General features: G+C 29.1%; 1 protein-coding gene across 3 annotated transcripts in view; it reads left to right on the forward strand.

Annotated features, from left to right (window-relative positions):
- LOC107456992 (zinc finger SWIM domain-containing dorado) overlaps positions 1–21,861 on the forward strand; it is a 59,337-nt gene that overhangs the window by 25,777 nt on the left and 11,699 nt on the right. For all 3 annotated transcript variants that reach the window (XM_043047858.2, XM_043047860.2, XM_043047861.2), the window contains 13 exons: positions 2,552–2,633; positions 2,752–3,068; positions 3,207–3,407; positions 5,748–6,541; positions 9,536–9,707; positions 10,419–10,745; positions 11,914–12,100; positions 12,511–12,597; positions 14,139–14,263; positions 16,868–17,184; positions 18,396–18,520; positions 20,003–20,198; positions 21,717–21,812. In XM_043047858.2, coding sequence (XP_042903792.1) covers positions 2,552–2,633; positions 2,752–3,068; positions 3,207–3,407; positions 5,748–6,541; positions 9,536–9,707; positions 10,419–10,745; positions 11,914–12,100; positions 12,511–12,597; positions 14,139–14,263; positions 16,868–17,184; positions 18,396–18,520; positions 20,003–20,198; positions 21,717–21,812 — 3,026 coding nt within the window. The remainder of the gene's footprint in view (positions 1–2,551; positions 2,634–2,751; positions 3,069–3,206; positions 3,408–5,747; positions 6,542–9,535; positions 9,708–10,418; positions 10,746–11,913; positions 12,101–12,510; positions 12,598–14,138; positions 14,264–16,867; positions 17,185–18,395; positions 18,521–20,002; positions 20,199–21,716; positions 21,813–21,861) is intronic.

Raw genomic sequence — 21,861 nt, forward strand, 5'->3', positions numbered from 1 at the left:
TTTTTTTTTTTTTTTTTTTTTTTTTTTTTTTTTTTTTTTTTTTTTTTTTTTTTTTTTTTTTTTTTTTTTTTTTTTTTTTTTTTTTTTTTGCGGACTGTACACGTACTGTAAAACATATTTCACTCAGATTTTAAAAAGTCACGAATGTCTTTTTGTTTTCTTGACTTTTGGCATTTTTGGAGTGTTGTATTTTTTACCTGGTTCCAAGACAGTGCAATAGCATAGATGGCATCTTTTACTGTAAACTTTTTTTGAAAATCAGTCACGTCACAGTCGGCATTTAACAGGCCTTGAGTAAAAGACCTTCTATAAAAGCATTTAAAATTTTGAATAACCCATGGGTTGCATCAAAGATGTTACGTTAGGTGGGAGCAGAGTAGCAACAATATTTCCAGAAACTGACTCATCTACTGGCGGGTGGGCTTTGCATTTGTCCAAAAGAAGGATGGCTTTAGTACCGAGCGCCTCCGGATGATCCCGAACTACCCCGAAAACTTCTGAATAGCTCTTGAGCGTTTTTATTTGCTTTAAAGACACACTTTTGGAGAAAACCCAAATTTTTACAATTTTCCGGAGCGATGCCGGTTTATCGGGCATTCCGGACTGTTGGATGCCGGACTAATGGACTTCTACTGTAATAGTAAAATGTAGGATTTACTTTCCTAGGTAAAATAGTATTTATCATATTTTTAGTAAGAAATAAAAACCTAAAATAAATTATACTTTGCTGTTTTGACGCATTAATAAAAGTACTTCAAATACATTTAATTATAACTCTAAACAAATTGAAAGAAATTTTTCTTTTATAAAAGCTCAATATTACTGAATAAGCTATTACTAACATATTTCATTTTCGTTATGCATTTTTACTTATTATAATATTATAATTAATTAATATTTTTGTTAGTTATTATTTTTCTTACCCTGTTAAAAAATGTTTGAACAAGTTTTCATCTTTATAATTTCATCTGCTAGAAATATAGTTCCTACAAAGCTAAAGTCACTTCTTAGTTAGAATGCACACTACATTTCATTCTAATGTATTATGGCACACAATATAAAAACTGCAAAACATTTATGGAATATTTTACTGTGGTGACCACATTTTTAAAAGTAGGAAATGGGATTTAAAAATGCTTTGGATTTTGTGTATATGTCTTAATTTAATCATGAATTGTTAAAAATAAATTAGGGTTTACAAAATAAATGTACTTTGAAATTCGTTATGCCTAGAATTTTTTTCTCTGGGGTAATAATAGTAAGTAATAGTTTAAAAGTAGGAATTTTATAAAGCTTTAAATATTGTGCATATTTATTAATATAATCATGAATTATTACACTTAAATTTTGGTTAACAAAATATATACATATTAAGATGCGTTCTGCCAAAAAAAAATTTTCTTTGTTGCTACATTTTTAAATGTTGGAATTTTAATTTTATAAAGCTTTGAATTTTGTGTTAATCCTTTGACTACCAGAAATAAAGGAGTGTACGATTATTTGCCATAATTTCTTGAAATTGTGAAAGAATTTTAATTCAGGTAAATGCTTTGGCAATCGCTGATACCAATTTAATATTATTTTTTGAAATTACTTTTGCGTTAAGTTGCCCAGTGCTACAAAAGGAATTATGAAATATATATTTAGTTCATTTTTTATAATTTAATTTCAATTTTTTCTAAGGTCTATTTTAGTAATTTATCGTGTATTTTACATAAACAAGAAAATTTATCTGTGAAAAAAAATTAATTATTTAATATTTTTAGCCAATATTTATTCCAGTTTTGTTAGGTTTAAGTTTTGTTCAGGTTATCAACCCAAAAGCTGATCTTAGCACTGATGTTTAATTAAAATCTTCATACTTGGGGCCAGGATAGTCTGGTTGGTAAGGCACTGGGCCTGTGTCCAAGAGGTCGTGGTTTTAATTCCTGCCGGCGGAAGACTTCCTCTGTAGTAAATGGTGACTGATGCACGTTAAATACGTTGAGTCACAAAGTCCTCCATCTTCCCATAACAAATCATACCTCAGGGGGTATTAATCCACGAGTTTCCTTGTCTTCTGGATTGGTTCAAAATTACAAGGCTACGGAGTTGAATATTAGTAGTTGTAAACCAAAAATTGGGTCGGCTGTTCAACGACGGTTATAAAATAAAATACAAAAAATCTTCATTCTTAGTTAAACCTGATTTTTTTTTTATTTATGTGTCAGGTGCATTATTGCTTTTGAAATATATCCTCCAATGTAACAGCTACAAAATAATATTTATTAACCTTTAAAACAAATATAACAAAACAATTACGAGCATATTATAAGGGCCCTCAGCGGCCAAAATACAGAATTATAGAAATATTCTCTTATCGAGGAAAGATCAGCCTACGCGCCAGCTCCTCTTCATCTCCTCCTCTCTTAATCTATAATTGGGTTAGTGATTAACTCGCCCTCTAGCGGTGAGCCAATCACTACATTATGTATTTATGTCCTTGATTATTATTTAGATTTTACTTTGTGGTGTGGATGTTTTATTCATAATCTTTTTGAATAATTTGTAGATTTTACCAACGGCTCAGCGCTTACTAGATGAGTTGCTATCAAGTCAACAGACTGCAATCAATACTCTAGGAGGTGCACCAGGTAAATATTTTGATTTAATGTCTTCTACTTGTGCATATCTTTCAGTTAATATTTTTACAACCCACCTGAAACATTTCAACAAAATTTGAATGACTTTTTTAATACAACACAATTTTAGATCCAACTGCTGGAGCTTCAATTAATGAACAGACCACTTGGTGTCTGGATGGCTCAACTCTTCATGACAATATCAGAAAAATTCTCATCAAGCTATGTGTTCCATCACCCATCGTCTTTAGTGATGTAAATTATCTGTCATCAACTGCTCCTCCTGCTGCTGCAGAATGGTCCAGTCTATTGAGACCTTTGAGGGGAAGAGAACCTGAGGGGTTATGGAATTTACTCTCTATTGTTAGAGAAATGTTCCACCGCAGCGACAGAAATGCTATCCCTTTGCTGGAGATTATCACAGATGAAATGTTGCAATGTGACCAGGTACTTAATCATGCTGGTTTATTGTTTAAAGGCTTGATTTTGTGTATAATAATAATTATTTATAAAGTTATTTATTTATTTTTTTATTGAAAAGTTGAGCTGGTAGGACAATTTCTTTAAAAAAAACATGTATTGCAGATATTGTCTTGGTGGTTCAGTACTAAAGTTTCTCTCCATACTGGATCTGGTAGTCATGGTGGTCGTGGAAATATGCACAGTAACACACATGCATCTCAGCATGCATGTAGTAGTTTATGTGATGAAGTGGTTATATTGTGGAGGTTAGCAGCTTTAAATCCTGCCCTATCTCCGCAAGATCGACAAACCTTGTTTGGTCAAGTATGTATCATTGCTATTTCTGTGTTGGAATTTTTTAATAATTTGTTCCATTAGAAATTTTGTTTATTAATTTTTTCTCTTTTAATTTAATTTAAGAATATTTTTCTTTTTTAAGTAATACAGACCTTAAAAGCTTTTACATGTTTTTTGAACTGTATATTTTAATAAAATTTCCATGCAAATTATTAAACTTTACTTTATCCATATTGAATTGCTATTTTTATGACAATTTTTACTCTATCTGTATTAAATGGCCTTTTTTGATGGCAATTTTATTATATTTAAGGATTTTAATATAATCTCAATGCTATAAGAGAAAATATACTTCTTTAAAATATTTATTTTATTTTTCTTAGATTTAACTTTTTATAGTCTTAATGATAGTATAGAACAGTGGTTTCCAACTGGCGGCCCGGGGCCCGCATCCTGCCCGCAAAGCTTCTTTTTGTGGCCCGCGAACTAAAATATATTAGTTGTCGTTTTTTTGCAGACAATTTTCGTAAAAAAATCTGAATGAGTTTAAAATACTTTTCTCGTTAATAAAAACCTAATTTCTTCGTTTCTGTAAAATTTAACATACCAACGGTGCAAAAAAAAATAACAAATTCTCAGGTTTTGCACCCAAGAAAATATTTATTCAAATACAAAATTTATCGTGTCTGTCGCTCTTTTTTATTTCTTTTTTCTGTATTTTGTGAATATAATTTAGCATGTGTGTATCAGAAATTTTCTATAAGAAATTCTCCGATTTAACTTTTTGAAACCACTCATTTTAGACGAAAATATTTACACNTTGAACATTTTGTGTGCTACTGTATAAGTTTTATGTCTTAACAACTTGATATCTGTTGCACATCAATTGTTTAATACATAGCTGCACATTAAAGTTATTGTAGCCCGAATCATTTAATATGCAGTTTGATATTTTTAAAAATCTACTTCTTATTTTAATTTGTAATTCAATAGTTTTGTTTTGTACAGCTTGGTAAAAATCTGACAGAAATATTTAATGTTCCTTCAAACATAAAAGAGTCCTACATAAGATTTTAATAAAGTTGCAGCCCGCCATTTGATTTATGCTTTTAACTGTGGCCCACGGCCTCATGTAAGTTGGAAACCCCTGGTATAGAAAATATTTAAGACTTTATACAAGTTATAATGAAAAACAAAATGTTATGTAAGCCATAGTCATTTTGTACAGAAATTTTTTTATTGAAGCTTACAAGCTCTTGTATACAAAAAAAAAAAGTTTTCAATGTAGCACAAAATTAAAATGCATGGAATATCCAATATGAAAGGCCTTTAAAAAAAGGAATCATTGTTGACAAATTTAAACCAAATTGGTTTTTTAAAATTAATAATTGTATTTTCTCAATTGAAAAAAAATTTGATCATTTTATTAAGTAAACTGATACAATAGGTTTTAACTTGAATAATTCTTATTAATGTCGTATGAGATTTTCACATACTTGCAAACAAAGAGCTCATTCTTTTACATATATTTTTAATTTAGCATTTTGATGTCAAAGTTTATTTCTAGCTAAATTGAAATATAGTTTTATACCTTGTTAACATGTTTATGAAAGGAAAAGTCGATGTTTTTTAATTGTTCAGTGACAATATTAATTATTAGCTGAAAAATGTTCATAATTATGTTTTATAATAGTTTAATTACTCTTAATTTCAAGCTATTATTAATATTATTTAACCCTTTGTTTTAAATAAATAAAATTTAAAAAAAAAGAAATCCTGGCTGAAACCAAAGCTTAAAGAAAGTTTTTTTTCCAACCCTGAGTAGAATTTGTTCCACAATGACCTATGTTTTGAATGGCTAACACTGTTTTTTAATATGCTATTTATACTTTTGCAATAAATCTCAATTTTCGAATATATATATATTTATAAATTTTAGCTCTAGTTTGGCTACATCTACGGTTGTTCGGAATAAATGTTTTCCTTTGGCAAGAGCAATTATTTAAAATCTTTGCAGAAACGTTTTGCAATCTGCTTTAAGCAGATTGGTAGGATATTGGCAATGGCAACTGAACATCTAAATTAAAGTTTAAAAAATAAAGCAAATGACTTTCATTACGGAAGTAGCTATTTTGTTATTTTTCACGGAATTTGAAAATTTAGTTCCCATTTTAATACTGCCTGTTTAAGCACCAAGCCGGAGCTCTATTAAAGTGTTATTTATTTTGTGCCAATTGATAAAAGTTTTGTAGCTATATAAAAAAAGAAAGCAGGATAGAAGAAATAGAACTAAGCATCGAAAGTTTGTTGCAAAATATTTAGTGCTGCTTGTTTTTCATTAGCTGATTTTTGTTATTATTTTTGTAGTTGCGATGCTGGCATGTTAAGACTTTGGAAAGAGTGTGGAAAACTCGCAGCAGTACAAATAACAACAGCAGCAGCACCATCAAAAGAGCCGACATCGAAGTTTTCCCTGGTTTTCGGCCGGCAATGGAAGGTTGCTTGTTAGATTGGAGCGATTATCCCATACCAGGTGTAACATACGCCGAAGGAGGTGGCCGACGTTGGTACTGCCCGTACGTTCATGTAAGAACTAATGAAACCCCTAGTTCTGCTGTTGCTACTGGAAATGACAGTGACAATGCCACTTTAGCTTGCTTCTCTGCCAGAAGAGGTCGCTCTGTTGATGTTGGCCAAATAACTGGCCTCTGCCCTTGTGATAAACAATCGTCAGATAAAAAAACCATTTGTGTACTCAATTTTCATCACGATCAACCACCTGAGCACAAACTTGGTAGTAACCGCAGCTCTTTGAGCAGTGAGGGCTTTTGCGAGAATGAGCAAGAGGTGTTGGCAGATGCTCTGAACGAATCATGCTGCATAAATGTGGCCCGTGGAAGCGATACTATTAGGAGTTCCGGCATTGCAACAAAAATGATGATTTCTAGTGATTTGTGGAATTCGGAAGAAAGCCTTCAGGATGAATCTGATGGGGCTAAAGGTTCCTCGTCGGATGCATTCAAAATCAGTATTCAGCCTTCTACCAGCAAGGGTGTCGGCTCTAAAACTGGGTTAGATAAAGATAAAAACTCAAATGTTAAGCCATTGGAGGCTGTACCATCTTCATCTCAACAACTCAATGGTCATGTCCCTCCCTTAAGGTAAGTGAAAAATTTATTCACTTACAAAAATGTTTTTTTTTTCCTGTACTTTTTGTAATACTGTTTACAAAATACTAATTGTACTCTTAGAAACTATTAAACAAATCAATCAGAACTCCTCATTTATATGATTTTTATTATATCTATTGGTTACTTTTTCAATATTTAAATTGCCAGTGATTATCATACATACAGACTATAGTGTGTCTATGAAAAGCTATGTGCTATGTAGTGCTCTCCCTAAGTGTTTTTTGCAGGATGACCCATCCTGCTTGCCCTTTGATTACAATAAATGTGTACTTTTTTCACTTTTTGTAAAAATAAGTTGCCATGTCTTAAAAGCACTACCTATTTATTCAGATTCCTTTCAGAAGAAAAATTGTTTCACTGTTTAAATAATAATTACAACATTGAGAAAGTTATCTGCGTTTATAGGTTAAATTCCGGTTACTGTTATAAATATTTACTTAGTTAGGATTATTCTCAACTGATTAAATTTTTATAAGTATCTTTTATTAATTTTTTGGGGGGAGGGGGTGGGAGGATATTAATAAGTTTAAGTGGTTTGAATTTTTAAATAAATATCCTTTATTTTTTTTACAAAAATACGTCTTTAAAAGTTCATTTTCTCATAATTTTTAGTTTAAATTACATAAGAAAGCTTTCAAGCTGTTTATCAATTAATCATTTTTTGTTAGTGTATTCTTTTTTGAAAAAAGAAGTATGCACCACGATTGTCTTTTAGCTTGCCTTTAATTATTTTTATAAACTACAAATTTTTCTCATTTTGATAATGAGAGAGAATTCCTTTGTGAAATATACTCATAAAATAATATGAGAGGATAATTTAAAAATTGTTGAGGGTACAACTCAGTTATTACATAATATTACACATTTTGATAAATATTTACGATGTTAAGTTAGTGCCCATTCCAAACTTTAAGTGCCCTGTTCTGAGAGAATTACCTTGCCCTTTTTTATTCTTCGGGAGAACTCTGGTGCTATGCTAACTAGTCTCTCCTCCTGCAATTTACTTTCAATTGTATTATTTTTTATTCTGATTTCATCAACCTGTCTGAAATAGCAATATTAATTTTCATACCATTTGTTTTATGATATCCCATCACAATATATTTTGTAGTCTACAAATTTTGATTTTCGGTTAAACAACATAAATTAGATTTACTTAAATATTAATTTTCTGTTAATAATTATTTTAAAATAATGATTTTTAATTGGCTAAATTCTTAACACTACCAGATGTCTAGAAATAATTTTTAATTTGTCTAGAGTAATGAAATTATCTTAAAGTAAGGAAATTGTATTTGAAAATTATCATGTTTTATTAATGTCTGCATTAAACTTAACATTTAATTCTATCTTAATGAAATGCTTGCATGCAAAAAAAAAAGGTAATTATTAACTTGAACCATGCTAACATATGAGGACTTTTTCTCTTAAAGTTTATATGTTATATTAATCATAAATATTACTTTTCCATTAATAGTTATTTTAAAATATTTTTCTTTTTATTGACTAAATTCTTAGGGCTACTGGATGTCTAGAAATAATTTTAAAATTGTCTTGATCTATGAAATTGTCTTAGACAAATTACATTTGTTGGTTGGTGAGAGTTATTATTTTATAATAATGGTCCCATTGAACTTAACATTTAATTCAATCTTAATAAAATGCTTTCATGCAAAGAAGGCAGTTGCTAACTTTAATCTCATTAACTTTTGATGAGAATTTTTTTACTCTTTAAGCTTACATATTCTTTTAAATTTAAACTAAATTTTCCAAGGAAACTACTATTTGACATGCTTTTAATTGACATAAAATTGAATCATTATTGTTTAACTGTTACAAAATAACCACTTAATTGCAAAATTTAATTATTACTTATACTGCGTTTGTTCACCTTTATTACGCTCTTATTATACATAGATACAAGAACCGATTTAAACTCTATTTATAAATTTCAATTGAAAAAGTATGTCCATATGAATATAGGGCAGAATATAAAATATTGGATACTAGCCAGGCTATAATTTTCACTCACCACTATTTTCACGAAAATATAAGCAATTTTTAAATTATTACTTGATGTAGTGTAATGATTTTTCAGTTATCAAAACCATAAAAGCATGTATTAACTGAAAAATTGAATTCTATTTATTCGAAATATTAATGGTAATAATATCTTAAAATAAGGTTGCCTTAAAGTTTCAATGGTTCCATTGTCATCAATCAACCGCAAAAATCATTACAATCAGAAAAGTATCAGAAATTAACAAATCATAAATACTTTTCAATACTTAGTGTTTGTAAACCACTCTTAAATGCCATTTGATAATTGTTGTCCTAAGGTCATACTCTATTATGAAGGCTGTCCATTTATAGAAATTATTATTATTGACTAATGATTATTAATTATTATTACAATAATGTATAATAATAATAATCATTAGACAATTATAATGAGTATTAACATCAGAACAATAATAATGAATATTATTTATGATTATTAATTAATGAAAAATGAAGTTGTCTTAAAGTAATAAAAATTTCCTAAATTAAAATGTCATCTATGCTTTTAAACACTTAGTGTTTTTATGCCGCTCTAAAATGCCATTTGACAATCCGGTCCTAAGGTCATACTCTATTATGAAGGGTGTCCATTTATAGAAATTCTAGCAAATAGTTATGTCTTTAAAAAGTTTTTGTAAGTCTTTATTTTATTGTATCATCCTGAACTTTATCATGTAAAAACAAAATCTTAATTCCGAGGAAATCATGATATTTTGATTTAAAATACAACATTTTACAAAGCAAAATTTACTCACCAGCTCTAAATGTTCAATTGCCAGTGGGGAGCTGGTTGATTGAAAATTTTGCACCCTGGTATTTTGGTATTTATTAGTTACATGCAATTAATCTCTTATAAAATATTTTGATTACGATGATTTTGTAAATTTTCGATTCTTCTCTTAGACAAGCTGAGTGCAGCGGTGAAGCTAGTGAATCCCAACAATCCAGTGATGAATATCATTTATATTATTATGATCCCAGAGTTAGACTTCAAAGCCCTGACCATAACCAACAATATGTTGTTGAAGAACAGTGGTTTTCTGTTGCTGTGAAGAAAATTGAAGACTCCTTAGAAGTAAAAAAATATATAGATATATATATTTATATTTATACTAACATTAATTTCAAATTCAGAACCTTATAAAATTTTGAGTTAACTTTGATGGTCAAATTTTTTCTTAACAGTTTTTGAAAGTGTAGGATTGTCATTTTACGCAGTTGTTCATTTGTTATAAGTATTGTTGTTGATTATTTGAGATACTTTTGAAAAAGTCATTTCATATAAAGATAACCTTTTTTTTAAAAAAAAAATGCTAAATAAATAAAAACAAAAATATTTTGTTATCTTGCATTGTTTTAAGAACTTCATTTCTATTAAAATTTAGGTAATAATTTAAAAGCTTTATCTTTGATAATGATTCGCATTTTTGAAAATTAAATTTGCATTTATAATCGCAGAATAAATTGCATCAAAAATTCATAGTATTTATTTTTGAATTTTTTTTCCTGTTTTATGATTTGTTCTATAATTGAAAACTTTAAAACCTTTACTTAGTAGTAAAAAAAAATGTTTTTACCCCAAAATTACCTTAAGGCAAGTATTATAAAAATCCAATATAATTAGGAATTTATCTGTGTCAGCAACAAACACTAAGAAAAACATTTCTTTAAATATACAATCATTTCAGTGCTAGTGATTTCTATAGAAAAATTTTCGTCCTAAAAAAGCCACATTCAGCTTCAATTTATTTATTAAAACTTTATATATGTCAAAATTTTCCTTTAGGTTCTATTTGCTCGAGCTGAAGCTCTCCATGCACATGGTCATTCTCATGAAGCTTGCATGCTTGCTGTTCGCTTAGCTGAAGAATTGCTGGCGAGTCCACCAAATTTAGCTGTTGAAGTGCCTGCAACAACATGTCGAGGCAAAAAAGTTCGCCGCTTTAATCCAGCCAGTCATCAAGTTAGTTTAATGGCCTCTGCAACCCTTGCAAAGGTTGCCTTTTTGTGTTCTGTGCTCGGAGAAAATCATGAATATCACCATCTTGCCTTCCGTGTTGGATTATTTGGGTTAGAAATGACAAGACCTCCTGCATCTACCAAAGCTTTAGAGGTATTTTTTATTTGTTCATTTATTTTGTAGCTTGCTTCTTACTGTTATTTTAGTTTTAAGAATGTATTTCATATTTATCTGTGTAAAGCTAGTCTTACTTACATTTTTATTGTTAAAAAGAAACTAATACTGGCATTCTGTCAAAATTAGTAGTCTTCAAAAATATAGTTTACTTCTTCTCTTGTGGTTATTACTCATTCGTTAAATAGCAGGACCCACGCTAATGTCTTCAAATTATTAGCCAGGAAATGAGACGAACATCATAAATATTCTCAACCAAAGGCAAATCTTAAAAAAAAATTGATTGTTTTTTCTTGCAAAAAACTTCAAATCAAAATACAAATTTACTATAATTAAATTATTTTATAAAATACAAATTCAAATCAATAGTCACTTCACAGTTGGAGAGGATTAAGTGAGCTATGAACAGGAGAGGATAAAAAATGTAGATGTGGTTTTAAAGTCTTAGAGGAAAGGAAATTGGAATAGGTTGGGGTTAATTTTTGACAATTTTTTGGACTTGAGCAGTAGTATAAGAATAAACCTAAAGCAACATTATGTTATGGTCACAAGAGAACATATTTTCTGCTAAAATAGTTCAATGATAATATGCATCTTTCTTCCACTTCATCTATTTTATTGACACAAACTGTAAGGAAAATTGTCTCACGATATCGTATGATCTGGCAACAAATGTGATAATTTGTATTTTAAGGTCTCATGCTTACGTAACTTCTCTTGTTGCTTACATTATCAGGACTTACTATAATTCTAATTGATTATGTGGCTTATCTAACGGAAATACTGTAATTGAATGGAAAATACAGGATTTGTTCAGAAAAATTACCTTTGAACTTTTTTTCGAAGGAAATATATTTTTTTCTTTTGGTAAAAAAATTTTTTAGCCAAAACACAATTTTTTCACTAATTTACTGTTTTATCCCATTTTGTTAAGCGATTTGAATGAGTTACACGTGCACGTGCCTTAATGTAGTCTTCTATTATGTAATTCATTATTGTAAAAAAAATCCCTGATTTTTACTTTAAAATGTTGTCAACTATAAGTTATCCACTTATAATTATCAATTTTTATTACCAATATCAGAATAAGTTATCCACTGATTCTGATATTGGTAATAAAAATTGACAACTCACTTGGTATATTTAGGTGAAATTGGCCAACCAAGAACAAGACTTGGTGCTGCTTCTTAAACGACTCCCATTATTGGATAGAGAAATGAGCATGCTAAGAGAAAGAGCTGAACAATTGCGTGATGGAAAGTTAGTTTCAAGGGGAGAAGCTCTATTACCTTTGATGCTTGCAAGTTTCATCTTTGATGCTCTAACTTTATCAAGTGAGTTTTAGTTATTGTTAAAAAAAAAAATTTATCTAACACTTCAAAACATGTGTAGAGGTATTTTCGGTCGATATTTTGTGTAAATAATAAATGCACAATAACAAAATATGCATGCTACGATTTCACAAAATTTTGTTTGTATTATTGATAGTGAATACCATTGTGCAATCTGTTGCATTTTTTACTCTGTTATTGATTGTTTTCTAAATTCTTTACAATGGAACGATATTTATATTAAGCTACTGTAAATTTCTCTTTTCCATATCAGAAGTCAGCTATGATCAAAATGACAAGATAAAAAAATGAAATTTAATTTATAAATTTTTTAGATGCAAAAGATTAGTGATTCTGTTTTTAAAATTTAGTAATTTTTAATTTGAACTATTTTATTTCATTGTTTTCTGTAGGCTCTGTTAATCGTGGAATCCCTCTTTTATACAATAAATTACCTGGAGACGAACATTTAGGATTTGAAGCAGCAGTTGCTGCCTTAGGTAAGTGGTTTTTAAACTTGACTTCAGTGCATAAAAGTTTGAACGTTTGACATTATTCAAATTACTTCTGTCAAGCACATTTTGCGATATTTTTTAACTTTTTCTTTTCTGTGGTAATAACAATATCTCTTCTTTTGTTTGTTTGCTTGTTTCTTAAATTTTATGTTAGAATGTGTAGATAGTGAACAGTGTTTTCATCATAGAAAAAAATGGGTGAGAATTTCTCACCCTTTGTTAAAAACAGGGTAAGATTTCGAAAAGTGAGATTTCTAAAAACTAGAAAAGCACAAATAGATTTAAAAAATTCATTTCTTTAATTATAATACATTTTTAACGTCTTCTGTTTTTTAAAGCATTGAATATTTTTGCTGCATCATCATAGAAGATTTTGCTTTTACAAGGTATTTGTCCATCTTACATGAGTGCATAAAAAATTTGAACGTCTTACATGAGGAAACCTTACCTACGGTAAACACTTGGTTGCAGAGAAATGTGTTCTGAAAGGGGTTCCATAATTTGGAAGGGTAGTGTTCTGTTGTTCGAAAAGGTTCTAAACAATGCTGTTAAATGGGGAAGCTAGATAACGGGGCAGATGTTGAAAATAATGAAAGATTCAGGAAGAAAAGTGAAACTGATTTTATTCTAAATAGCGTAATGCGAAGCTTTTTCCAAAATGCTAGAAATTTGCGAATTTCGAAATTTATTTATAAAATGCGCGAATTTCTCGTGGTAATCATTTTTTAATGCGAGAAAAGAAAAAATATGCGAGATTCTCACATTCTCGCGCTGTAGTGAAAACACTGGTGAATAAGCTTTAAAATATATTTTTTATGTAAACTCACCATTTGTGATTTTTGCTATTTTTGTTATTTGTTTTACATTGGAATATATTAGAATAATTTTTGCAAATTAATAGCATCCTTAAGGAAAACAGAAAGAACCTCACATTTATTGCTTGAAACTCAAATCAAATTTTAAACTATATACTACCTTGCTGAATAGAATTATTTACACTTTAAATTGAATAACAAGCTTAAATTTTAAAAATCGTTTTAAACTTTATAAAACTAAAAAATATATATATCACTAATTTGGCTAGATTTTTTCCATCTAGATAAAAACACGGAATGATCCATTTTTTGTATGTTTTTATGAGTTCAAACAATGTTGTGACTTCTCTCAAAATGTTAAAAAATAGATCATAAATGCTTTTCATTGTCACAAAACTGTGCGTATTCTTTGTATTGAGATTTTGTACCATTTTTGTAATCAGTGATATGCATTTGAAGCTCTAGCTGAAGATAGACAAAATTTAACAATCATGAATAGTCCATAACAATTATAAAAATAGTATGTTATTTACTTATAAACATGACTTCATATGATGACAGAGTCATCAAAGAACATCTTATGCAACTATATATATNTAATTTTGTTCCTTTTTACTCCTTGTTTAAGTCCACTTAAAGTTGAACATTGTATATGGATTAATATTTCCAATAAAGCCATATGTAACAAAATATTTTTTTTTTTCTAATCAGGACTAAAAGCTAATGTATCTGAAGCTGAACATCCACTTTTATGTGAAGGCACTCGACGACAACGAGGAGATCTAGCTATAACACTGTTGGTCACTTATAAGGATGACCAGGAAAAATTAGCTAAAGTAACTTCATTCCATATTTTGCTAACATTCTTATATTTATATGCCATTTCTTTAACTGTTCTATGTAGGATTAAACATTTTTTTAAAAGTTGGCCTAAAAATTTGGCTTTCGGGTGCTGCAATGGATTTTTTATTTCTTGTCATTTAGTAACAACTTTATTATTTCTTAGTATTACAAGAATTTGTCTCAAAAATTATGACTGAAAATTAGTATGCATCTTCATAACAAAGTGTAATAATAGTTTTAATGAAAAAAATAATAATTCAAAGTTTTGCTCATCTTTTTCAATAAAACTAAATTATTAAGGGTTCTTAACCTTTTTTTTTGTCAAAAAATTATTATTTTATTTTTAAAAATTTACTTAGATCGTTAATTTTTTTAAGAAAGAAATTTGAATTGAATTTAACATGTTTTAGCTGAAAAACTGCATTTTGAAGTTTTGATGTAATATTAATTTTTATGTTTTTTAAGTTTATTAAATTTAGCTTTAAAAATAAGTAGGAACTTTTTGTTTCTTACAATTCATGTTGTTTGAAAGAATTGATTAGTAAATGGGGGCTACAGGTTTTGCAACTGTTTAATAAAAAATCTTAGCATTTTATTTAAATCTAAATTTGTCTTTGGTATTTGCTTATTTTTATTTTTTATAATCTTTCCCACATTTTATAGTTTATGCTTTTAACATCAATGAAGAATATCTACTACTATTATTATGTAGTAAATTCTGTCTTATTAAAATAAGTTCCAAATACTTTAATTAGTTTATACTTAATAATTACTTATTTAACCTAACCACATTTAATTAATGGGTAAAAGAAACCTGAAATGTGTATTGAAATTGTCAACCAGTATACTATATTAATAATAAAAATGTTAAAACTTTTTTAAATTAATAAGCATATAAAAAAACTTTTTGTGAGAAAACTTGTGTGTTTTATATTTTTCGGTACATTTAGAAACACAGTGACACTTGGAATTGAGTTTGAATTTTTATTATCTATGAAATCCACATGCTATTTCCCTTTTAACAAAATAAAGTTTATTTTACTCTATAAGATTGAAAATATAGCTAAGAAATGTGTCAGCTCTGTATGTTTCTTATTGTTTGCAGCTACATCAGAAATTATCTTTCTGCTTTAATTTTTCAAAATGCTTTTAAAGCATGAATCACTTTTTAAACTTCCTTAAGGCAGACTGAACTTGTATTTTTAAGTAAGTTTCTTAAATTTAAACCAATTATAAAAAATGAAATTCTTGCTTAAATAGATATCAAATGTTTCTTAAGCTTATAGTTTCATTTAAAAGTAGTTAGTACTTCAATTAAAATATTGAAATTTTAATTATCTAAAAAAAATTCTCTTCAAAATTTAAATATATATATGTAATGTAAATAACTAAATATTAAATCTAATTTATTGATCTATAAATAGAGTTCACAGTAAGTGCACAGTTGTGAAAAAACTTTTCTACACGAGATTGGAGCAGTAATTATTTAATTAACTTAGAAAATTTGATGACATGGCTTTTGTAGCATAGCAAATCAATCATCAGTCTACTGTTACAAAGGTCTATTAATATTGTCCGGAAAGATATAAGGTAGTTTATGGTTTTTAATCATAGTGCGTAGCGTTTTTAAAAAATACTTAAAAGTGCTTATTTTCGGTTCATTTTTTAATAGCCCTTAGAGGTGCTTTTTCGTTGGGTATTTTTGAAAAGTGCTTAATTTTCCCTTTTCGAAAATGAGATTCTTTTCTCTACCATGTCGATTTTTGCCACATATTATGCAAAAGAGTACTTTTCACATTATTCTATTCAACGACAATTCATCCACAATCTATTTCGGCGTACCGTCGGTCCATAGCGCATGAAAGTACTAATCATTTGAAATGTTTGATGAAATACTTGCGAGTTCATTAAGCTGGGTTCAGTGAGATTCTTGCATTCTCATGTGCAACTCTGCTGCATTTTGCGAGATATTCTCAATTTCAAGCTTCATTTTCCACCCTCCGATATCAAACCGAAAAACCACTCAATCTTTATCTAATGGCTAATATAATCAAGAAAAGAGTTCTTTGTCAGAAAATGGTTATTCTATTATTATCATGTATTTTGCATTTTGTTAATGATAAAAATATTATAGTGAATATAATGAAAATATAATGATAAAAATATAAATTGTGCTTAAAAATATATTTTGAGTGCTTAAAAAGCACTTAAAAGGTGCTTATTTTTTGTTGAAAAATTGGGCTATGCACCCTAATTTTACATCCATAATGCAACTATCCCACTCTCACCTAACTAGCCCTCAGATCTAAATAAAATGTAAAGTTTTAATCTAATAATCCTGTTTTGTTTGTTTGTTTGTTTGTTTTTTCAGATTACTAGTAATCTTTTAATGGTTTGGAAGTATTACAAATTTATAAACTGGTCTATCTGTTGGTAAAATTCAAAAAAAAATTTTTTTTAACTGAAATTGGAAAGTAATATTCCTTTATTTCGTGAATTTTTTTGTCTAGCATGTCTCATTGTTTCTCAAATTTTAATGAAAATTGTTTTATTTTCTTAAACTATTGATTATTAAATATATTGACTTTGATTTTAAGATCATGGAAAAACTGCTGGATAAGGAAGTACATCAAATGTACAAGGCACCAGCCTCTTCAGTTTATTATTCTTCTCCTGCAAGTTCACAGCAAAGTAATGGCTCAAGCACAGTGCCTGATGAGAAAAGTGTTAACGATGATGGGATAACTAAAGATACAGATGAGACAGATTTACATGACGAAACAGAAAATGGTCATAATGACCCTCATAGAGACTCAGATCGTCAAAACCCAGTGGTACGTCCTCGAAGCTTGCCTTCTGCTCAAAACTCAACCCCTGGAACTAGTCGAATGAGGGACATGAGACAATCACATCGGTTCGTATTATTTTGTTCTTATTTGAAACATGTACTTAGTTTGTCATTAGATTTCATGTGATAGTTTTTTTTATAAAAATAAGTTATCTCTTCTAGCGGAAAATGTCATACAGATGTTTAAGCCTGGAATTTAAAAAAAAGTTTCTGTGTCATTACATGATTAGGTATAATTAACTACGTTTCAAAAAAATTCTTCACCTTATTGGCCATTCTCACTACTGGTACTCACTTTAGCTGTGATGGACGCCTGGCAGTCAGTTCTTATAGTCTTCTATCAAAAACCAATGGAACAATGCTACAATACAAAAGGGAGATCAACCTCATATTAATTATGCCTCAAGACTCACTTCTTCCGTACCACAAAATGCCCAGGTCATTTTGACCAAATGTAGAGTTTATTTCAATCAATTAAAAAAGGATTTTAAGGGGGGGGGAACTTATACATTTATTTTTCGTAAAGTATTTTTGATCTGCATTATCAAAGGATAACACCTTTCTGTAGAAAATTACTGCTAAATAATCACAGCTCATAAATTAAGATACCAGAAAAAATTATTCTTCCTACTAAAGGTTAAAGCACTATCAAATTCTTTGAAATCTCTTATTATTTTATTTTAAAAAATGTTATTATTTTTTTAACTTTAATGCTCGTTTTTTCATGAGTATTTATGGTCTTAATTGTCAATAAAAGTTACTACCTTTTATCAAGAAATTTCTGATTAATTATTATTATTATTGCTCTGGACGGAGCCGCGATGTCTCAGGGGATAGAGCGTTTGCCTTCCAATGAGGCGAACTGGGTTCGAATCCCAGTTGACAGTGGTAGATGGATCATGGGTTAGAGTCCCCTTGCCATCAGGCTAACCTTAGGAGATTCTCGTAGTCTTCCTCTCCATTTAACGCAAATGCGGGTTAGCCCCTTCAAAAAGTCCTCCACAAAGGCAAATTTCTCCCAATACTTGATCCAGGAGTTCCCTTGTCTTCTGGATTGGGTTCAAAATTACAAGTCTACGGAGTTGAACATTAGTAGTCATAAACCCATAAAATTGGGTCGGCTGTTCAACGACGGTTATAATATTGCTACGGGCAGTCATAATTTGCATGTAAGTTTTGCTAAAATTAATGTATATTTTTTCCTTTGGTATGTTCTTGTTTAACTATATTTAATGTGTTACTCTAGGCTTTTTAAATTGCTTATAACTATTATTTAGAACTGGTGAAGACAATGGTGAGCATAGTGAAGGAGCATCTAGTCCAGGCTGGGAAGAGGATTATAAAGCCTGGGAAGCAAAATTTCGTTGCACAAATTTCCGTACTACTAAAAAGCATTCTGGAGGTAATGACGCAATTTTCTAATGTTTGTCTTAAAAAGCAACTTAAAGCTTGATTTATTTTAAAATGAATTCTGTACATAATATATGTAACAAATTATAACAATGACATTAAGGCAAATATTTATATGTATATGTATGTACAGTGCGCAGAATAAAAAAATGGACCACCCTGAATAAATTTTTATCAATTGAACAGATATTAACATTCTAGAACGTAGTTTAAATGGTTTGAGGAGGTGACCTCAAATATGCTAATAAATTAGTGCAGAAGTTATTTTAAGTTACGAAATCAGATACAAAAACATACTTTCTCTGAATGAACATACCTTTTTTTAGACGGATTCGGAAAGTCGTATTGTAAAAATTTAATTTCTCACGAACTATAAGACTGATTTCACTCAAATTCAATATTTTGCCATTTAAAATTTTACTCTTTAAAATAATGTAAAAAGTTATGTACTTTGCAATTCAAACTTTTTCCAACCATTAGTAAATAAAATAGTAATAAATATTTATTCTAAGTTATTTTTTGCATGGAATTTTCTTTGGATAAATGAATTTTATAACCGTGTGCTAAAATTTTCAATTTGCTTTAAAGATAAAGATTTTCGAGATATTGTACGCAAAAAGTAAAGTTAACATTAATAGAAAGATTCGATCATTAGATCAAAAGTTGTTTAGGATAGTCCCTTTTTTTGTCGCACTGAACATGTTTATCATTTAAGTAATAATCTATTTCTTTAACTGAGATGCATTCATGTAAATTGTTTTATATAAATTAAATGGTATTTATATATAATTTAGGCTTACGTATACAGAAATAATATTTTCTACATTTTAAGAGTAAATAGCACACACCATATAGTTACAAATATGGGCGTTGAAGGAGTTGTATGTAATGGAATACCCGACTATGCACACTGTGCATATACATATTATCCTTAGATTTGCTTGAGTTCAAATTGCAATTTCTTTAAAATGTGAAATTTATCCATAGAATCATTACTTTTATCTTTAATTTTTCCTTGTCATTTAGTATCACTGATACTAAATTACCCTAAACAAGTATAAATTTTTGTAAAGAACTACTATCCATTGTACTTTAGTTTTTTAGGTCGTAATTGAATGAAATATTTTACTTAATTTTAAATTTACTATATTAGCCTATTTTATTTAGCCTATAATGCATTTTTGTTAAGTTTATTATATTCAGATTTTAAATCTGGGACAAATTTAGTTGTGATTTGTAATATTTATCAAATATCTGCATGCTGTTTACTTCTCTGAGCAGGTGAGCAAGGTTCAACTCTATCTGACAAATATACATTCCTTATATTAATTTAGACTCTATTACAAGTTTTTCTTGTTCATTAAATGTATTTTGTTTTACTAACATATTGATTTTAAAATATGCTAAATAGTTTGCTCTCCATCAAATTAAAACATTTTTATTCATGAATCATCAGTTGCATTAATTATTTTAGGAATGGCAAGTATTGATAGTAGTGCTCCTGAAACAACATCCAGCGATAACTCACCTACTGTCGTAAGACGTAGTACATGGCTAAAGCAATGTGGACCTGGAAGTGATAGTGGTAGTAGTGGCGAGAGTAGCGATTCATTTGCCTCCAGTTCATCTGAAGATAAAGCTCCCCGATCTAAATCCCGAGAAGGAGAAAGGTTTCTATCATTTATTTGCTGTTATAAATATATTTAATTGTTTGTGATATTTTTTTAAGAGTCATTTTTTCATTTTACCATCCTTTCCTCTATCAATGATATTAGGAGTCAGAGCCTCCTGATTGCTGCAATTTACCATCCTCCAATAATTGCTCTGCAGGCCATGGTAGCCTGGTTTGCAGTGCCACATAAGGCAGCAAAATTATCCCAGATAAAAAAAATTTGATTCAATATCCATTCGGATTTTTTTTTTTTTATCAAGTGATAATTTAGATGTCTCTTAAGTGAATTTAGCAATTATATTATTTTAAGTAAAATGCTTTTTAAAAGACTTTTTACACTTAAGTGACAATTTTAAATGTATACAAGCTTGAAAAATAAATATTAGTTTTATATTTATTTATGTATACAGGGTGGCCACTCACTCTGGAAGCCGGGAATTCTCAGGGAATTTCATGTCGATTCTGGAAAATAATTTTGTCGCGCTTCGCAGCTCTTTTCTTCCCATTCCGTTATGTTTAGTTTTTCGGAGTGAAACGCATCTGCTTCATTGCGATCAAGCATCACTTGGTTATCCTCCAATGAACGCTTCGTGTCCCCGCGAAAAAGCAGAAATCCGCTTTTTCCGCTCCCAATTTTGAAAATTTCCGACCATGTTCCAAAAACTAAAATTTTTGGGAAGTCCTATTGGAGAAACCCAAGCCGCCCGAACGATAGTCGGATTACCGCGACTTCTGCTATAGAGTGGAAAGGAGTCTAAGCGTTTCGTTACGAGCGNGGTATATTTTTTATATTTATATTTAAAATAAGTTTCCCAGATAATATAAATGAACAACATTATATGACTAAATATTTTTGTCTTTTCATTTATTAATAATTTATTTCACAAGTAATTTCGATCTCAATTCTAAATTTTTAGTTTGATGTTGTTGATCAATTTGTGTAATAAGCTATTTGTATAACAACTTTTTATTTTATACAAAATAAAGTTTCTAAAATTCCTTGAAATGTAGATTTTTATTTTTATAATTTTTATGAACTTTTATTAATTTTTATGGTTGAGTATACAGCAGTTATTTTTTTATATGTAAATTTTATGGCTGCTATTTCAATAATCTATATTTTTAGCAGAAATATGTGTATTAATATATATTTTTTGGTGCTAGAAATGCCTAACTTTTTACACCTGTTTTATCAGAGAACATTTACACTTTTTTCTCATTTTAATGTGTCATCAAATCTTGTAAATGTGTGTCGACATTTGTAAAAGAAATTCATACAACACACTTTAAAAACAACACAGCTGTATATATATATTTTTTTTATTTACTGTATATTGTTGTATAGCTAATAAATTTATGAAGTCTCATTAATGTTGCGTTGTAGTATCTGGAATTTTAGAAATTTACTCTGGAAAGTCTGGAAAACTCAGGGAATTTTTTTTGATCTGGAGAGTGGCCACCCTGGTATAGTACATATATTATTTTCCTATATTTTAATGCATATTTTCTTTTCTAGCCTCCCAATTATGATTCACGGTACTAGATTGCCTACAACATTTCCTTCACCAGAAAATAATGTTCGATCCAATACTCCTAATATCAAGAATACCAGGTAATTTCACTTTTAAGTGTTTTTTTTTTTTTTTTTTTAAACAATCACT

The sequence above is a fragment of the Parasteatoda tepidariorum genome, chromosome 8, assembly GCF_043381705.1.
Source record: "Parasteatoda tepidariorum isolate YZ-2023 chromosome 8, CAS_Ptep_4.0, whole genome shotgun sequence".
Taxonomy (NCBI): domain Eukaryota; kingdom Metazoa; phylum Arthropoda; class Arachnida; order Araneae; family Theridiidae; genus Parasteatoda; species Parasteatoda tepidariorum.